The 20,499-nt window shown below is 35.9% G+C and overlaps 2 protein-coding genes across 2 annotated transcripts; one reads left to right on the top strand and one right to left on the bottom strand.

Moving 5' to 3' along the window:
• The first annotated feature begins 2,906 nt into the window (after positions 1-2,906).
• On the top strand, positions 2,907-13,674 carry LOC107588151 (retinal guanylyl cyclase 2-like). The gene is made up of 16 exons (XM_016276169.1): positions 2,907-3,504; positions 4,141-4,934; positions 6,251-6,552; positions 6,640-7,047; positions 7,260-7,278; positions 7,552-7,619; positions 7,717-7,873; positions 7,990-8,139; positions 8,302-8,450; positions 9,344-9,507; positions 9,642-9,834; positions 9,910-10,084; positions 10,222-10,320; positions 10,408-10,502; positions 10,919-11,004; positions 11,912-13,674. The coding sequence occupies exons 2-16, from the start codon at positions 4,190-4,192 to the stop codon at positions 11,994-11,996; spliced, it is 2,895 nt and encodes a 964-aa protein (XP_016131655.1). The 5' UTR covers positions 2,907-3,504; positions 4,141-4,189; the 3' UTR covers positions 11,997-13,674.
• A 1,216-nt stretch (positions 13,675-14,890) lies between these two features.
• LOC107588392 (serpin H1-like) lies at positions 14,891-17,686 on the bottom strand. Its single transcript, XM_016276466.1, has 5 exons — positions 17,527-17,686; positions 16,355-16,968; positions 15,687-15,785; positions 15,364-15,596; positions 14,891-15,270 (listed from the first exon to the last, which is right to left on the bottom strand). The coding sequence occupies exons 1-5, from the start codon at positions 17,592-17,594 to the stop codon at positions 14,968-14,970; spliced, it is 1,317 nt and encodes a 438-aa protein (XP_016131952.1). The 5' UTR covers positions 17,595-17,686; the 3' UTR covers positions 14,891-14,967.
• Between the last annotated feature and the right edge of the window lie 2,813 nt (positions 17,687-20,499).

Below are 20,499 nucleotides of genomic sequence, written 5' to 3'. Positions count from 1 at the left end.
ACCGGTGTGAGGTGGCAGGTGTAGGGGTGGGGGGGGGGGTCTTGAATCAACTTCAAAAGCCTTTAAATCTTCTCATATTTTCTATATGGACCCCCTTTATGCGCCGCTGTATTATTTCACTGAAATCATATTTTGGAATTTCAAAATGTGAGGTATCAAATCAATCACAACTAATTTATTAATATATTCATGTTAACATATAAACTCATGATAATCTTATTAATTCTACAATTTAATTTCGAAAGTCATATAACTTGAGCTTAAATTACATCTGTAATGGTAAACGTTTACTAAAATGAAGAAATAAAAAATCCCCAAAGATGCATGTAATATTTGTTTGTATTAATATCATTACTGGTTCATGGTTTTCAGGTGGATTTAGGTCACAAACAAAACCTTTGCTTGCGAAATTTGAGTTCTTAACAAAGCTTTTTATGTTTTATGTTATTTTCATAACTTGAAGAAGTGAAACTAAAGAACAAAGAGAGTATAGCAAGAAAAAGAGGACGGTTATGATTATGCAGGAACTGGTTTTTATATATATATATATATATTTTTTTTAATATATACTTAAAACAACTAATTTGTTCATTATGAATGAGCTTGGATGTTTAAAAGTGCAGATTTTTTTCATCCACTAGATGGCAGTACAATAAAACTAAAACAACTGTCTTCAAGAAGCCCACATTTCAATGAAGAGAGCAAAACAGTCATTTTAGTTATATTATTCACAAATATTATTAATTGTAACACAAACATTAGAAAGTATATGAAGTGCATCTACAGCAATGGCTAACTAATAATATTTATACAGATGTCAATTCAAACCCTGTACATGTTTCAAAGATGAAAACACTTGGTTTGTTTCCTTTAGAAATGGTTATTGAGTACTACAGAGTGCTGTGATATTACTTGTAAGTGGTTTGGGTGCTGTCTGCTGAGTTTGCATCCTCTGTTTCTGGTTGTAGGGCAGAGGTGTCAAGGTGTAACATTTAAGAAGCTCAGAGGCTTATTGGATATGGGTCAGCACATCTCTCTCACCCTCCTCCCGCTCTCTCACTCTTGCTGCACATATCACCAGAAATGTACCATCATCTCTACAGTAACCTGAAGGCAAACGTACACGGGCCTGCACCCATGCCCAGCTGCATTAAGCTCCTCAAGCACATCTGAAATCCCAAAAGTCATGTGATCCATCATAAAGTCAAGACTTATGCAACCATCTAAAGTTTTAATAGCCAGCAAATGGGATGCAATGCAAATGTGAATCAAACAGTAAAACTGTTTGAGCAAAAAAAAAAAGATATTTATCATTACCTGGGCTCGTATTTCTCTGTAAACCATAAACATTGTGCTAATAGTCCAAATGAGCTCAGAGAGACCTCAGACAAGCTCTCAAAACACAAGGTTTAACTGACACAGGCAAATCTAAGAGAACTCTAGGGATCGTCCAAGGAAGCGCCCTTCGTTAACTTTAATTATACCCAATACACCTTGTGCAAATTCAATTGAAGTGGGCCTATCACAGCTACACCAAACAAATGCCTAATTACACTGCATAAACGCTCATGCACAAAGGGGTCTCCATGGCGAGGTGGAAATAGGCTGCTGAGACCTTGCTCGACCTTAAATAAGAACTGAAGATGAGAGCTCAAAAACATAAAGCATAAAAATAATAGTAAAATGTAGGGTATTTTCTTTCATTTTTGAATTAAACTTCATTTAGATTTTTTTGTGGAGGTTTTAATTGACTGGAGACTGTAATTCTTGAAATATATGATATGTTGGCATAAGTAGCTTGGTTTGTATATATATATATATGTGTGTGTGTGTGTGTGTGTGTGTGTGTGTATAGATAGATGATAGATAGATAGATATAGATGTGTATATATATATATATATATATACATATATTATATTTTATTTTTTGTACAAATAAATGATTTAACTCTAATGAAATGTGTTCATAGTAATTTCTGAATACATACAAATAATCTTTAAAAATATGTTTGAAGATGTATATGATATATGATATATTGTCATAAATATCTTGTTTTGTATATATATATATATATATATATATATATATGTGTGTGTGTGTGTGTGTGTGTGTGTGTGTGTGTGTATAGATAGATGATAGATAGATAGATATAGATGTGTATATATATATATATACATATATTATATTTTATTTTTTGTACAAATAAATGATTTAACTCTAATGAAATGTGTTCATAGTAATTTCTGAATACATACAAATAATCTTTAAAAATATGTTTGAAGATGTATATGAAAACGTATTTTACTTATGCAAATAATTAATTAAACAAACAAACAAACAATCAAGAGATCTCTCAACAACACTGTGTCAAGTTGTGTGTGTGTACACAGTATATATATATATATATATATAAATAAACTTTGTTCAGGTCAAAAAAGTAACCCTATTTATTATTTGACTGAGTTTGTGTTGAACACTTTCAAAAATCCAAACAAACAAAAACAATACAATACGCATTTCTAAGTGCTTTACACTAAATTTCTCTATTTTATCTCCTAGAACATAAAATTAAATCTAAATATAAATGAATATAAAATCAAATAAAAACAGTTCATTTAATGGTGTAAATTAATGACTATATGGAATTATCTGATTGGTTCATTGCATTTAATTACTCTTCTTGGCCCATCAAGATGTCTTCCTAATGTGCAATTTACGCTTGTGATGACTGTACACCATAACGCGCATTAACATTATTTTATATTTCCTTCGTTTGTCTATTAACATTATTTTATATTTCCTTCGTTTGTCTAAAAAGTAACTAGTTGCTCTCACGGCTAGCTCAGTCAGTAAAGGTGGGTCTGAAGCGTTAACGTATGTCTGCAATCCTCTTATTTTGTCCCTGACCAAGTATGGATTACATTCATCCGCGGGTCACTTTCAAAGGACTTTCATTGAATAGAGAAACATCTAGGCCTCTTGATAATTTCAAGTGGAACAATTTAAAACGCAAATCGCTTATTTATTTGATTTGATTATAACGATGCATTTAATTATTTTCAAGCTCGTCAAGGATTTCAGAAACTGCGATGTAAAGGAAATAAGGTAAAAAATGTAACCCATATTGACAACACTATCGAGTAGCTGTACTGCAATATTCATAACAGTGAAGCTGGAAAATGTTACTGAACGTTAGGTGTGAATTGTGAAGGTGCAAAAGGGCACCTGGATTGATGACTGCAGGCATTAAGTAGCTCTCCAGGGTGCTGAAGTTGAATCTCTCAACGCCACTGACGAGCCTCATCAAACTCTTGTTTGTGAGCTGAGATCTTCTCAACATTTGTTTATGCCCACGGCGCGACTGATGCTGGAAAACCGTCGTGAAAGATGACCGTCTAACCATATGAAGGATATAAATCTACGTTATTAAAGAAAACACTGGAGGAAAGAGGTAAAACTTTGTGGAGATGTTTTCATGCATCAAGAGGCCCATATAAATAATGGTAAGTTCAGTTTCTCAACTGCATTTTATGTAGCAATGTGTTCCAGTTTGTTCACTAGCATAAATATAAGTGCAGAAAAATGTGCAGTTATTTATTTATTCCCTTTTTGCATTTGTAATGCATCAACAAATTTGGCAGTGAAGCAATTGTCACTCAGTACATTTCACAAATAATTACAAAGAAATGACAAGTAGCACATTGAATTAAACATGACATTTAAATGTGGAAAGACTAAAGTATTATTTTCTTGCAAAATCACTCCAATATTTTATTTTCAACTTGAAAAAATCATACAGTTAATAATATGATAATACCGTGTATGAAATGTTTTAATTATTAGGTCAAAAATAAATATTTTCCCCTTGTCACAAAAAATTCATGTAATTTCTACATCCACTGTGTCTAATCTTTTAGATCGAATCGTATAGTCGAGTTTCAACTCTAACACAATTTAAAATGAACTGCAGATTGTCAATTTCGAACTACTTTGATCAACTTTGATGAGATGAAATGATTACACTGTACATAAAATATACAACCTAGCTGTGTATATAACAGATAATCCTATATTATTGAATATTTGGCCTTGAAAACTGATAAACAGCTGCCATGACTTCAGTTCATGCTGTTTTCTAGGTGTCTCTTTGCAACATCCATCTCTCATAACGGCTTCTGACGGAGGACAATGCAACATATTCACCTCCCATTCGGAGGTGCTTTATGGGAGCTATCCAATTACCCCTGCTGCCCCGTCCTCCGGAGCAGACACAGCCTCTCTACGCTCCCATTTTACAGCATCACACTATGGATTATTCTTGGTGTTTTGACGTTTCCATGCTGTGTCCAATGCCTGATTTTCAAAGTAGGCGTCCTGGGGCCTTGGAACTGTGACCCTTATTATGCGAAATCACTTCCTGCCATTGCGTCCAGACTGGCTGTTGGCCGCATAAACGAGGATTTTAGTTTAGACCTGGGCTGTACGATGGACTTCGTCATCCTTCAAGAGGCTTGCGAGACATCCAAAGCCTTGACCTCATTTGTACAGTATGAGAACGCGGTTGATGCGTTTGTAGGCCCTACAAATCCAGGATACTGCAATGCTGCGGCGCTCATGGGCAAGAATTGGGACAAGTCTTTGTTTTCATGGGCGTGCATTAACTATGAGTTAGACTGGGTCCAGGGCTACCCAACATTTGCTCGAACTTTACCATCCCCGACACGGGTGCTCTTCAGTGTGCTTAGATTTTTCAGCTTGGCTAACATTGCCATCGTGTCTTCTAATGAGGATATATGGATTGACACCGCTGCCAAATTGGCTAGTGCTCTCAGAAACCAGGGGCTTCCTGTTGGCATCGTTGTGTCCATGGGGAATAATGACACCATGCTGGAGAACACATTGCTGAGCATACGAAACGCAGGGGAGATCAAAGGTAAAGTGTTTTGGACACATCAATTTGCAGTATCTGCATAAACATTCGTTTTATGTTTAGAGGCATTAAGAGATTTTTGCTCCAGTAAATATTTCTCAGTATTTTTTAAGGTCAGTTTCTGTATAGACTTTTTAAGATGACAATTTTAACCAGTAAAACAAAAGGTATCATACAGTATAAATCATAAAAAAAATTGTTTTACTTTTAACCATTAAATATTAATAAATTAGATATATTTAACAATTAAAACGTATGATAACGTTCCTTAAAAAAACTAATATAGTTACAGTTCTTTTCAAATGATTATATACTTTGAATGTTTGTCAATGTGTTTTCTCAGTATTTCTGAAAGTTAGACTTTGAAGGCTTTTTAAGATTACTCTACAAAACAAAATAACAGGAAACAGAAAAAATGTAAAAGGCAACATATCAAAGCACAAACCATTGTTTTAACCAATTAATATAATGATTAATAAATTGGATACATTTAAAATTTAAGAAACATGACAACTCTCCCTCGTCAACCTTTAATTATATATATATATATATATATATGTATATATATGTATATATTATACAATATTTAGAATTATTATCATACTAATATATTTATACTTTTTTAAAGAGAGAGAAAATTTAAAACCAACATACAAAAACCACTGCTATAAAAAAGCAGGCATAATTGGACTCAAAATCCTGTAATAGATCATATATATATTATGATTAAACAGATGGCAGCTGAAAGTTTGCTTTATCTCTCATCACTTCACTTTCTTTTGCTAGAATGGTCAAAAGGAGGTTTATCTTTTACAAACTACCCCATATTATCATACTAATATATTTATACTTTTTTAAAGAGAGAGAAAATTTAAAACCAACATACAAAAACCACTGCTATAAAAAAAAGCAGGCATAATTGGACTCAAAATCCTGTAATAGATCATATATATATTATGATTAAACAGATGGCAGCTGAAAGTTTGCTTAATCTCTCATCACTTCACTTTCTTTTGCTAGAATGGTCAAAAGGAGGTTTATCTTTTACAAACTACCCCAAAAAAAAGCATTTATTTAAACCTGTGTGTAAATGCATGCACTACATTTGTTGCTCAATTAAAGATATTTATGTGAAACAAAGGTTTCTAAAATTTTAAACAACGTTTGTTCAAAGGTTTATTCAATTCATTCAACTGTCACACACATGACTGTCTAATCATGGTCCTTTTTAAAAATGCATTTTTTGCATTTAGGTACAAAGTACAGTATCTTTTCTAAATTATGATTCAACACAAATGAATTGATTTTTCATGTTTCAGTCATCATTATGTGCATGCACTCAGCGCTCATTGGAGGAGTGCAACAAACGTCATTCCTTATCAAGGCCTATGACATGGGATTGACGAGGGGTCAGTATGTGTTTATACCATACGACACCCTCCTGTACAGCCTGCCCTACACCAACACCACCTACTTCCCACTGCAAAACAACACCAAACTGCGCAAAGCCTACGACGCTGTACTCACCATCACCGTAGAGTCAGACCTGATGTCATTCAACGAAGCGTACAACATGGCCAAACGATTCGGAGAACTGATGCTGTCACAAGAGCCAGAGCAGGTGTGCACGGTGCACTTTGAAACATTTATGAGTCTTATTTGTACACGTGCATAAAACATTACATTAAAACGTTCTGCTACATTTCAGGTCTCTCCGCTCTTTGGTACAATCTACAACAGTTTGTACCTCCTTGCCAAGTCCATGCACAACGCCAGAAGAACTGGTAAGTGGTTCTCCGGGTCCAACCTGGCCTCCTTCACGAGGAACATCACATTTTCAGGGTTCAACCAGAACATCCGCATGGACGCCCAAGGGAACGGGCAGACCGACTACGTGATCTTAGACACTGATGGCTGGGGATCTGAACTGTATCGTTGCTTTTATGTGAACCTGACTTTAGATAAGGTGCTGTTCGCCGGCACGTACATTCATTTCCCTGCAGCTTCACCTCCACCTTCAGACTCCAGCTGCTGGTTTGACCCCAATGCCATCTGCGCAGGAGGTACAACAAACCCACACAAAATCATGCTCAATGAGAAACAGATATTTGACTTTTAATGGTTTTATTTTTTCAGCTTAAAGGTGCTGTATGTAGGATTGACAACTAGTGGTTGAACTAGATATTGCAGTCCAAATTCAAAATATTGGAGAGGGTTTTTTTCACCCGGCCCCTCCTCCTCAGACTTGACGCAGACACCAACAGGAACAAGCGCGCTTGATGATGAATGAAATGAAATACGCTGTATTTTCCGCCAACGGGCAACCAGGCTGCCGAAATACAATTGGGTAAACTAGCAGTGGGCGGGTTTCACAAACCAAAACAAAGACAGACATTCCGGCCCGGACCACACATTTTCAAAGGAGAATAACTGACTGTAGCATTGTTTTTAAGTATGTTAACTTAGCATTTTTTAAAAAATATCTGCAAACATATTATGGTATTTTTATGCTTTAGTAGAGTCAAAAACTTACATACAGCACCTTTATGAGCCACCTGTATTATTATTATTATTATTATTATTATTAAAATAATAACATTCAAATTCAAATAATTTTAAGAAATATTACTTGGTATTTTATCTTCGGACTGGATGTTTAAATCCTCTTTGGTGCTGGATCTCATTAAGGTACTTTTGAACATTATAATAAATATTAATGTAAAAATGTGATCTCCAGATCATTATCAAATGCATTTATAATGTCTGTCTTTGGTTTCTGGTGTAGGGCATGAAATATCTTCACCACAGGGAATTTCCTCATGGGCGCCTGAAGTCTCATAATTGTGTAGTAGATGGACGTTTTGTCTTAAAGATCACTGATTATGGATACAATGAGATTCTTGAGACCCAGAAAGCTCCAAAGGAGACCCCACCTCCAGAGGGTATGGGTGTTTACTTTTTTTAAATCTGGTTTATTTACTATGCAAATCTAATTTTTACTCCATCCAATTCTCTGATATTAAACAAAAATGTGATAAGGCAGTTCTTTGTCTCTCAGATCTATTCTGGACAGCTCCTGAACTTATCAGAGACCATGAAAGTCCCCGGAAAGGAACTTATAAAGGAGATGTGTACAGTTTTTCGATTATACTTCAAGAAGTGGTGGTTAGAGGAGCGCCGTACTGCATGCTCGGCTTGTCTCCTGAAGGTTGGTTATAAAGAAAATCTACAAAATTAATCCTCTTACAGTATTAGTTTGAAGAATCAGTTTTAAAGAGGTAAATAGGCTGTTACAACAGTAACTGGGCAGGTATTATCAGTGAAATTTGGCATCTCTTTTTAAGCATTGGCATGTTTATGGTATTCACAGAGATAATAAGGAAGGTGAAGAAACCTCCGCCTATGTGCAGGCCCACTGTTGCTCCAGATCAAGCTCCACTGGAATGCATCCAGTTAATGAAGCAGTGCTGGACTGAACAGCCTGATAGAAGGCCTCCTTTTGATCAGATCTTTGATCAGGTGAGTTTAGAGTAGTTGCTTTTGGAGTTTATTGAGTGCACTGGCAGAATAACAAACATGGAATCTAAGGAATTTTGTAGTTTTTAGAATGGTTGCTTACTTTGTGTAATGATTTTACAGTATAATGTGCCAGCCATTTAATTTTATTGTATTTTATTTATTTTATTGTTGTTATTTATTGTATTCCATTATTGTTTTAGCATCATAATTGATTTAGTTTGGGTTATCTGATGTATTATTTCTATTATTATTTCTATATTTAGATTTTTCAAAATAAATTAATATTTTTATTCAGCAAGAATGCATGAAACTGATCAAAAGTGACAAAAACATTTCTAATGTTACAAAAAAATTCAGATATTTCAAATAAATCGTGTTCTTTTGAACTTTGTATTCATCAAAGAATACTGAAAAATGTGTCATGGTTTCCATGTTGGTAAATATTGGTGAAAAATAAGAAATGTTTCTTGAACAACAAATCAGCATATTAAAATGATTTCTGAAGGATCATGTGACACTGAAGACTGGGGTAATTGAAATTGAGCAATGAAAATTCAGCTTTGCCATCACATGAATAAAAAACATTTTAAAATGTATTAAAAATTATTTTTTACTTATTTTAAAGTTTATTAATAGTTAACATATTTTACAATATTACTGATGTACTGTAATCTTGTAATCAAATAAATACAAAGTTTTAGTCAAATAAATACAGCTTTTGTGAGCATAAGAGTCTATATGTATATTATTTCACTGGATTGCTTTACTCCCAAATTTTACATTAAAGACACTTTCATGAAAGTTTCTTGGCAAAGGTCTAAAAGACAACTACCTGTATATAGTGATTTTTTTCTTATATTCAGTGATAATGGTTCCTTATTTTCTGTTTTCAGTTCAAGCTCATCAACAAGGGCAAAAAGACCAATATTATTGACTCCATGCTGCGTATGCTGGAGCAGTACTCCTCTAACCTGGAGGACCTGATCAGGGAAAGAACAGAGGAGCTGGAGGTAGAGAAACAGAGGACAGAGAAGCTTCTGGCTGAGATGCTTCCTCCGTGAGTATACGTTTTCACACACCAACACTTCCTTTCACATACGGTCGCATACTTCATTTTATTTTCTCCACTAAGACATGTTCCTGGAACAACATCTATGTCAAATTAAGCTTCATGTCATTTTTCATTCACAGTTCTGTGGCAGAAGCTCTGAAAACCGGTGCCTCCGTGGAGCCAGAGTACTTTGATCAAGTCACCCTCTACTTCAGTGACATTGTAGGCTTCACCACCATCTCATCCCTTAGTGACCCAATTGAGGTTGTAGACCTGCTCAATGACCTTTATTCCCTATTTGATGCCGTACTTGGCAGCCACGATGTCTACAAGGTACGTTTTGATGTCTGAGAGAACTGAACAGCAATCGATTTCCATGAAAAGCCAGATAACTCTTCTTTATCACAGGTTGAAACCATTGGAGATGCCTACATGGTGGCCTCTGGGCTGCCGAAGAGGAACGGCAACAAGCATGCAGCCGAGATCGCCAACATGTCCCTGAACATTCTCAGCTCCGTGGGCTCCTTCAAGATGCGGCACATGCCAGAAGTTCCGGTCAGAATACGGATCGGCATTCACTCAGGTGAGCTCTCAATCTGCAGCTGTTTTCATCCGCTTAGTGGTACTGAACAAAAACCCTCTTGTGATGCTCATGTAATCTTTTGATGTCCAAATTTGTACTTCTTGTCCCTCATCCTATCATGTTTCTTCTCTATCCAGGTCCGTGTGTTGCTGGAGTTGTGGGTCTAACTATGCCTAGATACTGCCTTTTTGGAGACACAGTCAACACCGCCTCTCGTATGGAATCTACAGGGTTGCGTATGTTCCATTCAGATATTTTTGTGATTTACTAACCCATGATGCACTGTAATGAGAAGATACATCAATAAACATTATTTCCTTCAGCTTACAGAATTCATGTGAACATTAGTACAGTCAATATTCTCCGCTCACTGAACGATGGCTACAAAATAGAAGTCCGAGGAAAGACTGAGCTTAAGGTACTAACACAAACACTTTCTTTTAAGAATCATACTAAATAATAAATAATAACTATATAATATTTGAACATACACTACCGTTCAAATATATGTGGTCAGTTAATACTTTCATTCAGCAAGGATGCATTAAATTGATCAAAAGTGACAAAGACATTTATCATGTAAAAGATTTTTATTTTAAATAAGTGAGAATTTGTTTTCAGCACCCCATTAGTATATTAGAATGATTTTAAAATGTATTAAAATGGTAAACAATAATTTCAAATTGCAAAAAAATGTTTTTGATAAAATAAATGCAGCCTTGGTGAGCATGAAAGACTTCTTTCAAGAACACTAAAAAAATCTTACTGACCCCCAAACTTTTGCAGTAACTTTAGCATTTTTCATTTTTTATTCATGTTTATGGATTTTTTTAGGGGAAAGGCATTGAAGAAACATACTGGCTTGTAGGAAAGTCTAATTTTACAAAGCCTTTGCCAAAACCACCAGAGATCAAACCAGGGTAAGGATTTAATAGTATTTTACCACTTATTTTAAACAAATATAAATTTTGTATGCACACACACACACATGTCTGGTTTGCTATCCTTGTGGGGACTATCCATAGGCGTAATGGTTTTTCTACTGTACAGACCGTATATTCTATTGCCCTACACCAACCCTACCCCTAAACCTACCCCTCAGATTTTCTGAAAAACTTAATTCTGTATGATTTATAAGCTTTTGTACCCGTGGGGACCACAATTTAGGTCCCCACCGTGACACGAGTCCCCATGAGTCTTTGTGTAGTCAGGTTTAAGTCCCCACCAGGATATATAAACCAGTACACACACACACACACACACACACACACACACACACACATATATATATATATATATATATATATATATATACAGTATATATAAGCAGTGGCCTTTTTATTATACTGCACTTGATTTAACTGAATAGTATTTTACTGCACCACTTTCCAAATAAATTGTACTTTTAGATGCATTTTGTGGTTTAGATTAATTCTCTTTGTACTTATGAATGGGATACTATTTATGAATTGGATAATTGGATTTATGCATCAGGGAAGACAACCATGGTTTGAGACCTGAGGACATTGAGGCTTACAGGAGAAGGAAAGCTGAGAAAAAGGCATGAACCCGTAGACATTTGCAAGGAGGTAGTACCTTGCATGCTGTGCTGTATTTGTCATTTGGTTAGGGTGTTTTCTGGTGGGTTTGTTTGTGCTGTGATGGTGGTTGTTGTGGTGTCGGACTTTCTGCTTATCCGATTATTTGTGCATGTTGTGTATTGTTGCAGGTTTTTTGAAATGCATTACTTACCAAGGTCCAAAAATGATAAACAATTCTGTCTTTCATAATCATTGATAACTTTCTAAATTACTTCTCCTCTTTTAGAGATAACTGGCAAGACATGATGACGGAGGAGATCAAGTCAATATTTCGTAAGGCCAACAGACAAGTGGACAAGCCCAAAATCTGAGAAGAACAAGGATGTTAAAACTGACCAAGAAGGAAAGACACATGACAAGTTGCATGGGAGGGAAACAATGGACAATACAAGCATGTGTGTTTCACTGCAGCTTACAAAGACTACTTTAATAGGATTGGTTGTCGTCTGTCTAATCCGACTCTGCCCAGCGCAGCAGAAACAACAGCGCTAATGAAATGGCCTCTGAAGAACATGTAGTCAGTGAAAGTATATTTCTTTCCCAGTGTCTAACACTGTCACACTTACTCTGTTTTGGTCACAGAGTGGCTCAGTGTGCGTCTCATACCAAAGGCGACTTCACATTTGGGTTTTTTTTTTCACAGATGTTTCGCATTTTGTGTTCTCACATATTTGTTACTCATGGTGGAGCTTTAATTGATTTTCTTTGATCTTCTCTAAGCAAAAAACTATGTAGTGACATAATCAGATTTGGCGAGGCTTAGTGGACATCTGCTGCAAAGACCAAATGGGATATTCTAGTGATGTTTTATGCAAAAGCCAGATCGACTGAGGTTGGTTGGTAGCAAGTGATTACAAATGTAAGACTGCTGTACGTTGTCTCTTGACTCATGAAATCGTGAAATAGGACTGTGTTTATGCTGAGTAAGAAGTTGCTTAAGAGAAATTACAAAATGGAATGCAATAATTCTGTGAATTCTGGTCATTTATGCAAAGATATTTATTTATACTGTGCAGAATATTTATTAGTTGTACTTGGAAAAACATTTAGAAAACAGGGCAAAACTGATACTGCTTTTAAATTACATATAAAATCAGACAAATCGGTTTAATAAAGGGTCCTGTCTCTCTCTGATGAAGCACATGTGCTTGTACTGGATGTAAAGTGAAATGTTTAAGATGCTGTGCAGTTTAAGTTGTATTAAACATGTAGGCTGGGTTTGTCTGAGAGGGATTGACTGCCTTACATAAGCTGTTTAAAATGATAACTTGCATTTTCTGTAAATCAAACCTACCAGGCACAGCCTGAGTGGCATTTTTAATTATAATTTTTCTGACTGATCTCATTTTCTGGGAGTCAATGTAAAGGCCTGTCAGATCTCAACAGGCCTCTCTTTAATAGTTCAGTTTTGCACTCCTGGCATTTTTAATTGTCTGTTAAACATGTATATAAGTACTGTACTATATTATACTATAATTGTTACATTTCATGAGCAATTGTATTAATAAGGATAGCATTAGGAGACTTGAAACGTTAAATTTTATGCTAGCAAAAGACAATGTTGTTCTGATGCTTGGTACAGACAATAACACAGTTGAACAAGTAATTTTTTGCCATGCCTTTTTGTTTCTTCTTGCATTACAGGCTATAATGAAAGCTAAGTAACAGCCTCAGTAAACAATAATTTCCATAATTTCAAAACAGATGAGTCACCTGATTCAAGGTTTCTTAACAGTGTTAGGTGTTACACAAGAAAGCAGCTAGAAAAATTGTTTAACTGTTTAATTTAATTTGAGTTGTTTAATTGTTTAAGGCTACCGATGTCAATCATATCAGGTTTGATATTAGCTATATTTCGCAGCATATCAAGGCAAGTTTAACTCATAGACTGTATAAGGTTTAACTGTAACGTTTTGTTTTACAACACAAAGTACTTAAAAAACTTAGGCATATGTTGCAAACAAGTTGCTAAGTGAGGGCTAGGCCTACTTTATAAGTAGGCTACAGTATTTAAGCTTTAGCGACAGCTAATTTTATTATATATTTTTTAATTAAAATAAAAGTAAACAGGTAGGCCTAAGTAAATATAAGTAAAAAGGTGTTGTGACATAAAAGCCTATGTGTCGAAAAGTTTAAAGTTGTTTTTGGTTTGTTCTTTATTCTCAACCATTTCTCATTTAACAAAATGATTGAGAACTGGATGTCTTTTCTGCAGTTTTGTTGCTTACCACAAGATTATGTTATAAAGGTTTTGTTCTGTGGATCAACCCAAAGCAATGATTCCGTAGCCTACATTCAGTATTCTCTTTAATCATAATCCTTAAACCAGTTGCTTTCATTTTATGAATATTGTGCACCTTACATTACGTCGGCTGGGTTATCCTGGCAAGGTTTACAGGTTGGTTATTTATCTTGACGATCTCCTCTTTGACTATTTTCTTAGCCTCTTCTGATTGCCTATTTCACCATGCGAGCCCTTGACTCCTATATGTCAACTCATTGGCTCATTCAGCCTGCAGGATGGATCTGCTACTGTGAAAGGAAACAGCTACTTTCTCACGTCAAAACTCCTCTTTGTGGTTTAGAGGTTTATGGTGCCATAAAGACAGCAGGGTGTCTGGGAAATCTGTGTCACTTAACAGGTGAGGAAGTGAGACAACATTTTATTCCCTCAGTGGAATAAACACACAGCTAAAGCTTCACATTCCAGTCCACAGAGGGCTGACACAACAAACCAGGCGGTTTGACTGGGATTAAACTGTTAGGAATGACAGAGCAGTGACAATGTGCTGTGCTTTTATCTGTCGTTATTAGTTATTGTCAGTTATTCAGGATAGTATGGCTTTTATTCAATTTTAGATTTAATTTATTTGTTTTATGTATTATTTTAGATTTTACCTTTTGTATGGATTTATTTATGTTTTCATTTATTTTATGGATTTATTCATTTATTTAAATCTAAACAATCTAAAATACCACAGCTTAACATCAATGGCACTACACTTAATATAAGCATAGTGTCTGATTGAATAATACACATAAACAAATTGATGTCAAATCTCTGGTTACATTTGTAGGGTTCTAATTCTTCACCTATAGGATTGCATTGCTCCTGATGTTTATACTGTAAACGGTCTCCTTAAACATGTTTTTGTACTGACAGGTTCACTGAGACTGTCCATACACAGATAATCCATCGGAATGGCCACATGAGGTAACAGTCAAACCAATAATAACAATAATACCATTTTAAAACATCAGAAAATTCAAATAGCCTAAAAGTTACAATTCATCTCTCATTTTATCACCCTTAGGCCGAACTAGCCTGCCAAGAAAAAGAATGGAGTTGGTCTTGTTGTCTTTCACAAGGAAAATGAAGGGATGGTCGGCGTAGAAGAGCTTGGGGTTCCTGATCTTCTCGCTACCATAAATGCTGGTGTCAAATGGGTTTCCCTCTGTGTCCCACTCCAAGGCAGAGGCATGGAAGACATTGGCGAGGTAAAGATCTTTCTTGCCAGAAATGTTGGACAGGTCTGCCTTAGACTTGTCCACAGCTTCAGTGAGACCAAGTTCTGCAAGATGTTTCTGCAAAGCAAGAGGAAAGAGCCTCATATTTCATGCACAAAATAGTAGTAGTGGTTATATAGCAACTATATAGCAAAAATCAGCCATTTTTACCTGAAGGTCGTGGCTGACTTCCATGCTAACTTTAGGTAGAGAGATGGCGACCGCTCTCTCCTCGAGCTTACTGACCCAGGTGTCCAGCTGCTGGCGAGTGAGCAGTTTCTCCAGCCTTTCCAGAGGCTCCACATGGTAGGGCATGATGAAAATCATGCTGGACTTCTTATGTGCCAAAGGCATGCTGACCACAAGCAGTTTGTTCTGTGTGTCTTCATAGAAGCCGTAGATACCTGTAAAGTGCAAAGTTAAATAATGTTAAGTTCACTTGTAGGTATAGTAGATTTTGAGTAAGAGACTTCAAAACAAGCTGTTGGTTTTACCTGTGCGATGCATCATTGGAACAGAGATTGCGTGAGAGCGGGAAACCAGGAAACCACGGTTGTCAACCATCTTGTGGTGGAACTTCTCATCCCAGTGGGCTGTGGAACAGAAATAAGCCATTAATATTAATAATTAGGTTGGTCTTTCTAGTCAATATTGTGGTTCTTATTTTGGCCTGGCTCTCTTCAATTAATACTTACATAAAATAAATATCAATCGTAAATATCTATCAAAAGTAAATATCAATGCTGACTTCTGAATCTATAATTACATATGATTTAATGATTAGTATTTAAGTATAATTTTTTATAGACATTCCAGGAACTGTCAAAGTAAATATCCATCATAGCAAAACATTTATAAAAAAAAAACAGAACATGAAAAATGGGGCCTGCCAAGATCAATAATTAAATAGAATTGAACAATTATTAATTAAATATGATTTATATAGAGATTCCTGTAACTATTCAAGTAAATATTCATCCTATCTATATAAAAAAGCCAGGACATGGTGACTAGATCTGTGTGAATAATTTAATAAAATGTAATCATTTAAAAGTAATTCATACAGACATTCTTGGAACTATAAAAGTAAGTATCAATTGGGGGTTCGTCCGGGATGAATAATTAAATGCAATTTATATGACATCTTAATTTGAATACTTACGTTTAAAGAACATAGCATTGGCGATCATAGCCCCATCTGTGTTTTTCACATCCTTGGTAATTTCTGGCAGCTTTCCATCAGTTGACTTGGCAGCCCACTCATTGATGGAGTTAATGGCGCTTCTCTTATCACGGAAGTTGATCTTCGAGTGTTCGTAGTTATAGTGCTTCTTGCTGTTCTTGACAAAGTCATCAGAAAAGCTAACTGAGCTGGGGCCATACAGCCTGTTGCTGATCTTCCATGTGACGTTGCGGGCCTGGGGGTCGCTCACCTCAGTCAGAAGCTCGGACAGCCCTGTGTGCAGATGGTCATCCTTCAGGGTGTCAGCCTTCAGGAGACTCTTCACCTGGGACGCAGTGGAGAATTTGCCCCCCATGGCAACCATTCCCAGAGAGGAGGCCACCACCACAGGAGAGATGAGGATGTTGTCAAGATCCTTTTCTTTGGCGATATTGTGGTAGAGATTGAAGGCCAGGTTAGCGCTGGTGTCTGCCATGGAGGTTGCATGGGGACTCAGCTTTTTGTCCTCACCGGACACTGCCACAGCCAAAAGGCACAGAGCAATGAGGTTGGATACCAACATGCTTGCTGTATTTTTGGGCAGCAATGAAAGCCTAGAAGAGAAAAGAAGCAACAAGTGATACTGAGTGTAAAATGACCAATTTTTCAGTAATGGAAATTTAGGTTTTCTGTGTGTCTGTTTTAGGAACAAAAGGCTGCATAGTGAATTGTTTGATCATTTTATGAGTTTTAAATCATTTTGTATTTTGATTTATTATGTTTTTGAAATGTATGCACCCTAAATAGTTAAAACTACAGAAATAAAGCCTGTAGGCCACGTTTCTAGATCAAACCTGTTAAACAAATGCGATGGCAGTGACTAATCAGACAGGAATCCACTGCTTAATGTCAGTCTGCTCATTTTATACAGTTCTGAAATGTGCCAGATCACTTTAAAATAAATGTTAAAAACTTTACTGCATATAGAGATTACACTGCATGTTGAAAGTTTGATTTAAAACTGTTGTTGTGAGATGTTATGTGTCCCTATCCACTAACAACCTCAAGATAGCAGCTTATGTAAGTCAGCATGGTTATTCATTCACTTATTATGTTTGTGTCTTTTATCTGTTTCTTCTTTGTATGTTGCCTTTTTTTATAATCTTGGATACCTTGATACGTTTTCATATTCATAGTTGTCAACGATTGCGATTTTCACTCTGAAAGACAAGAGGTGCATTTGGGTAATCTACACAAAAAAATATTTATATGCATTGGATAACGTGCAAAAAAACCCCTCCTTGAACTCCTTGCTTCTGTTAAGCATAGGTTTATTTTGAAGCCAAGGTCTACTGCTACTTCATGCACACAGAGAAAAAATGTAGACTCTTCTTATTGGCTAGAAGATCTTAGGTGGAAACTTTCAACCAATCAGAACTTCCACAGTAGACCCACATCTGAATTCCAGATGTAGCACTGATTGAGTGATAGCATAAAACCACTCCTGACTGGAAAGATTTCATCACTCTTTTGTAAATATAGGGTAAAAAATAATGGGGAAATCGTACACACATCTGAAAAAATATGCATCATTGAACATCCTATGACTGTCCAACGCATGAAAAAACTGACCTGTAGGTGTTTTAGCAGTTTTTTGACTATAGAAAATTATTTTTCCCTTCCCAAGCAAAAAACATAAATAACCTTATACTTAATTTTGGATTGCGTTGCCTGTAAATGCATTTTTAAAAGTGCAACATTGGCTGAAAAGCAGAAAGAAGAGTATTCTCTGACCCTGTATGCAGTCGCCTTTTTAGATTGCAAGCAAAATTGAGTTATGGGCTGAGCTGGGGGCTGTGCCAAGCATGTATGATGTAAGATGTGAGCAAATTTACTTCTTAAATGCTGATGTAACTTTGTGCAGCATTGCATGTGTCTTTCATTTCTTATCGAAGAAGTGAGAAAAAGAGAATTTAGTGAGAAAAACAATTTACACTGGTTTAGTTGGTTTTGGTTTTATAAATGGTCTATGTGCAAAACAAATTCATTTAATTATACCTGAATTCACATAAATTATAAATCACAAATGGAATTGTGTTGTTTTACCACTGCAGCAATCAGAAGTTTACATCAAATACTGTAGTTGGTCAGATCAGCAACCCCAAGGAGTTTTGTTTTGTTTTAAAAGGCACAAGTCCTTTTTTTGCAAGACAAAATGATAATCTTTTAGGGCGGGTGCAGTAATCAGACAAGTTTTTCATAGCACCGTAAGATGCATGTCATTGGAAAATAAAATCAAAGAAGTAGGCAAACCTCCCCAACAAATATGAAAGTACATTTGCCCATTAAGTCAGAACTATTAAGTATGATTTAGGTCTCCTTATCGTAAGTGAGCCGGGTGATGCTGTGAGATGACCTATTATTATTGTCAGTCCTGTGGGAGCTGAGCCATGTGCTGTCTTTGATTAGTTCACACCCCCCTCCCACATGTCAAGGAATAATGGACGAGACTCTGAGACTCAAAGCACAGCGTTGCATCATTAGTGGACCAAATGACGACTACCCTCTTAAGAAGCCCGCATCTGATGAGGTCCGCTTTAATACTTGAGGATCTTTAATCTTCATTGTGTTTGATGTTGGGTGATTTTTAACTTAGTACTTAAAGCAGAAATCTGTGGTTATTTGATCAGTAAGGATTTCTTTACTAAATAGCAGCTATTTAAATTAATTGTGAGGCCTTATTGGCTATGGCATGTTTGACTAGGTTGCCAAATTTAGCTAATTTTAGAGCACAGGTTGAGGCAAAGCAGAGATGTAGTACTGGCTTGTATCATATCATTAGTCAGTAAACAAATTGAGGCTTTCTGCTGCACATCTATTCACAGTTTTCACATGATGTTAAACCCTCATAGGAACGCCTGCCTGGAGGGCAAAACAAGGCTTTCCTCTACTGCCTGCCAGTTATTTTTTAAGTACTACTGTACTGACATTAAAAGACTCATTTCAGTATGCACTTTATGATGCACGCTATATACGGCAAGTAGATGCGCCACGAATATGAACACATTAAATTGAATGTTAAACATTTTTCCATAGAAGACCATTAGAAATAAATTGCTTGAAATGTGATTTAGCAGTATAGAATGCTACAGTCGGGTTCCAGAAGTAAAAATTCCATCAATTTTCTCAATAGGGATGTTGATTTTTAACATTAACTTGTAAACCTTTAGAAACAGACATGCTGATTTTAAAAAAATCATGTTTAACAGCGAAATTCAAGGTGAAAAAGTACATTATCCTTAATGCTGTGAAGAAAATTCCACCAATCAGAGAGCTCAGCAGGGAACAATGACACACTTTTTTAATGTTGTGATTTACCTCGTAGCTGGTTGGTTTGGTTCATGGCTTATAATGCTTTATCAAAAAAAAATTTAAATCCCTAAAGGGAAAAATTAATGGGAAAAAATACTCCCAGAAGTGACGCCACAGAAAAACTCTGGCCACATCTGGTTGGTTTTACATAGCATATATACAGTGAATTATCAATAAAGTGTATACTGACGCCTCGCCCTCATCTCGACATCCAATCAACACCTAATGCATACAGCTGAGATGGACTAAAGCCAGAAATATTGTGGCAACGTCTCCAAGATGCTTCAAGAAACCTACCTGCAAAGCTACAGTACTGTTAAAAGTTTTATGCACAAGTTTTGTGTAAAATTGCTGTAAAATGAGGATGCTGTCAAAAATAATGTCATAAATATATTTTCTTTATCAAATAACTTCTATTAACTAAATTAAATCAACATTTGGTGTGACCATCCTTTGTGTTTAAAGCAGCTTTTGCCCTAGGTGCACTTGCGCATAGTTTTTCAGGTATCTTTTCAGGGAGGTCTCTGGAAGCATCTTGAAGACGTTGCCACCGTTCTTCTGGATTTAGTCTGTCTCAGTTTGTTCGGTTTCTTCATGTCGTTCCAGACAGACTGGATGATGATGAGATCAGATTTCTGTGTGGAGCACTGGCTGTTGTTAAACAAAAAGCTCACTGGATTATTACAATTAATGGCAAAATGAGTATTTGGAAATGTAAACTGATATTTCCTACTGACACACTACAGCAAAAGATAGAAATAACTGACTTAAAA

The sequence above is a fragment of the Sinocyclocheilus grahami genome, unplaced genomic scaffold (assembly GCF_001515645.1).
Source record: "Sinocyclocheilus grahami isolate Dianchi unplaced genomic scaffold, SAMN03320097.WGS_v1.1 scaffold6.1, whole genome shotgun sequence".
NCBI lineage: Eukaryota > Metazoa > Chordata > Actinopteri > Cypriniformes > Cyprinidae > Sinocyclocheilus > Sinocyclocheilus grahami.
The sequence above is the reverse complement of the archived record's forward strand: the minus strand, read 5'-3'. Positions and strand labels throughout refer to the sequence as shown.

What these genes read in the sequence shown, in the direction of transcription:
- LOC107588151 (XM_016276169.1), top strand. Translation starts at nt 4,190, where the DNA reads ATGCAACATATTCACCTCCCATTCGGAGGTGCTTTATGGGAGCTATCC. An exon ending in TTGATCAGATCTTTGATCAG is followed by an intron (nt 8,451 to 9,343) that starts GTGAGTTTAGAG and finishes TTCTGTTTTCAG; the next exon opens with TTCAAGCTCATCAACAAGGG. An exon ending in CCACCAGAGATCAAACCAGG is followed by an intron (nt 11,005 to 11,911) that starts GTAAGGATTTAA and finishes CTCCTCTTTTAG; the next exon opens with AGATAACTGGCAAGACATGA.
- LOC107588392 (XM_016276466.1), bottom strand. Translation starts at nt 17,594, where the DNA reads ATGCACCTCTTGTCTTTCAGAGTGAAAATCGCAATCGTTGACAACTAT. An exon ending in TCCAATGATGCATCGCACAG is followed by an intron (nt 15,597 to 15,686) that starts GTAAAACCAACA and finishes TGCACTTTACAG; the next exon opens with GTATCTACGGCTTCTATGAA. An exon ending in AAGTCAGCCACGACCTTCAG is followed by an intron (nt 15,271 to 15,363) that starts GTAAAAATGGCT and finishes CTTGCTTTGCAG; the next exon opens with AAACATCTTGCAGAACTTGG.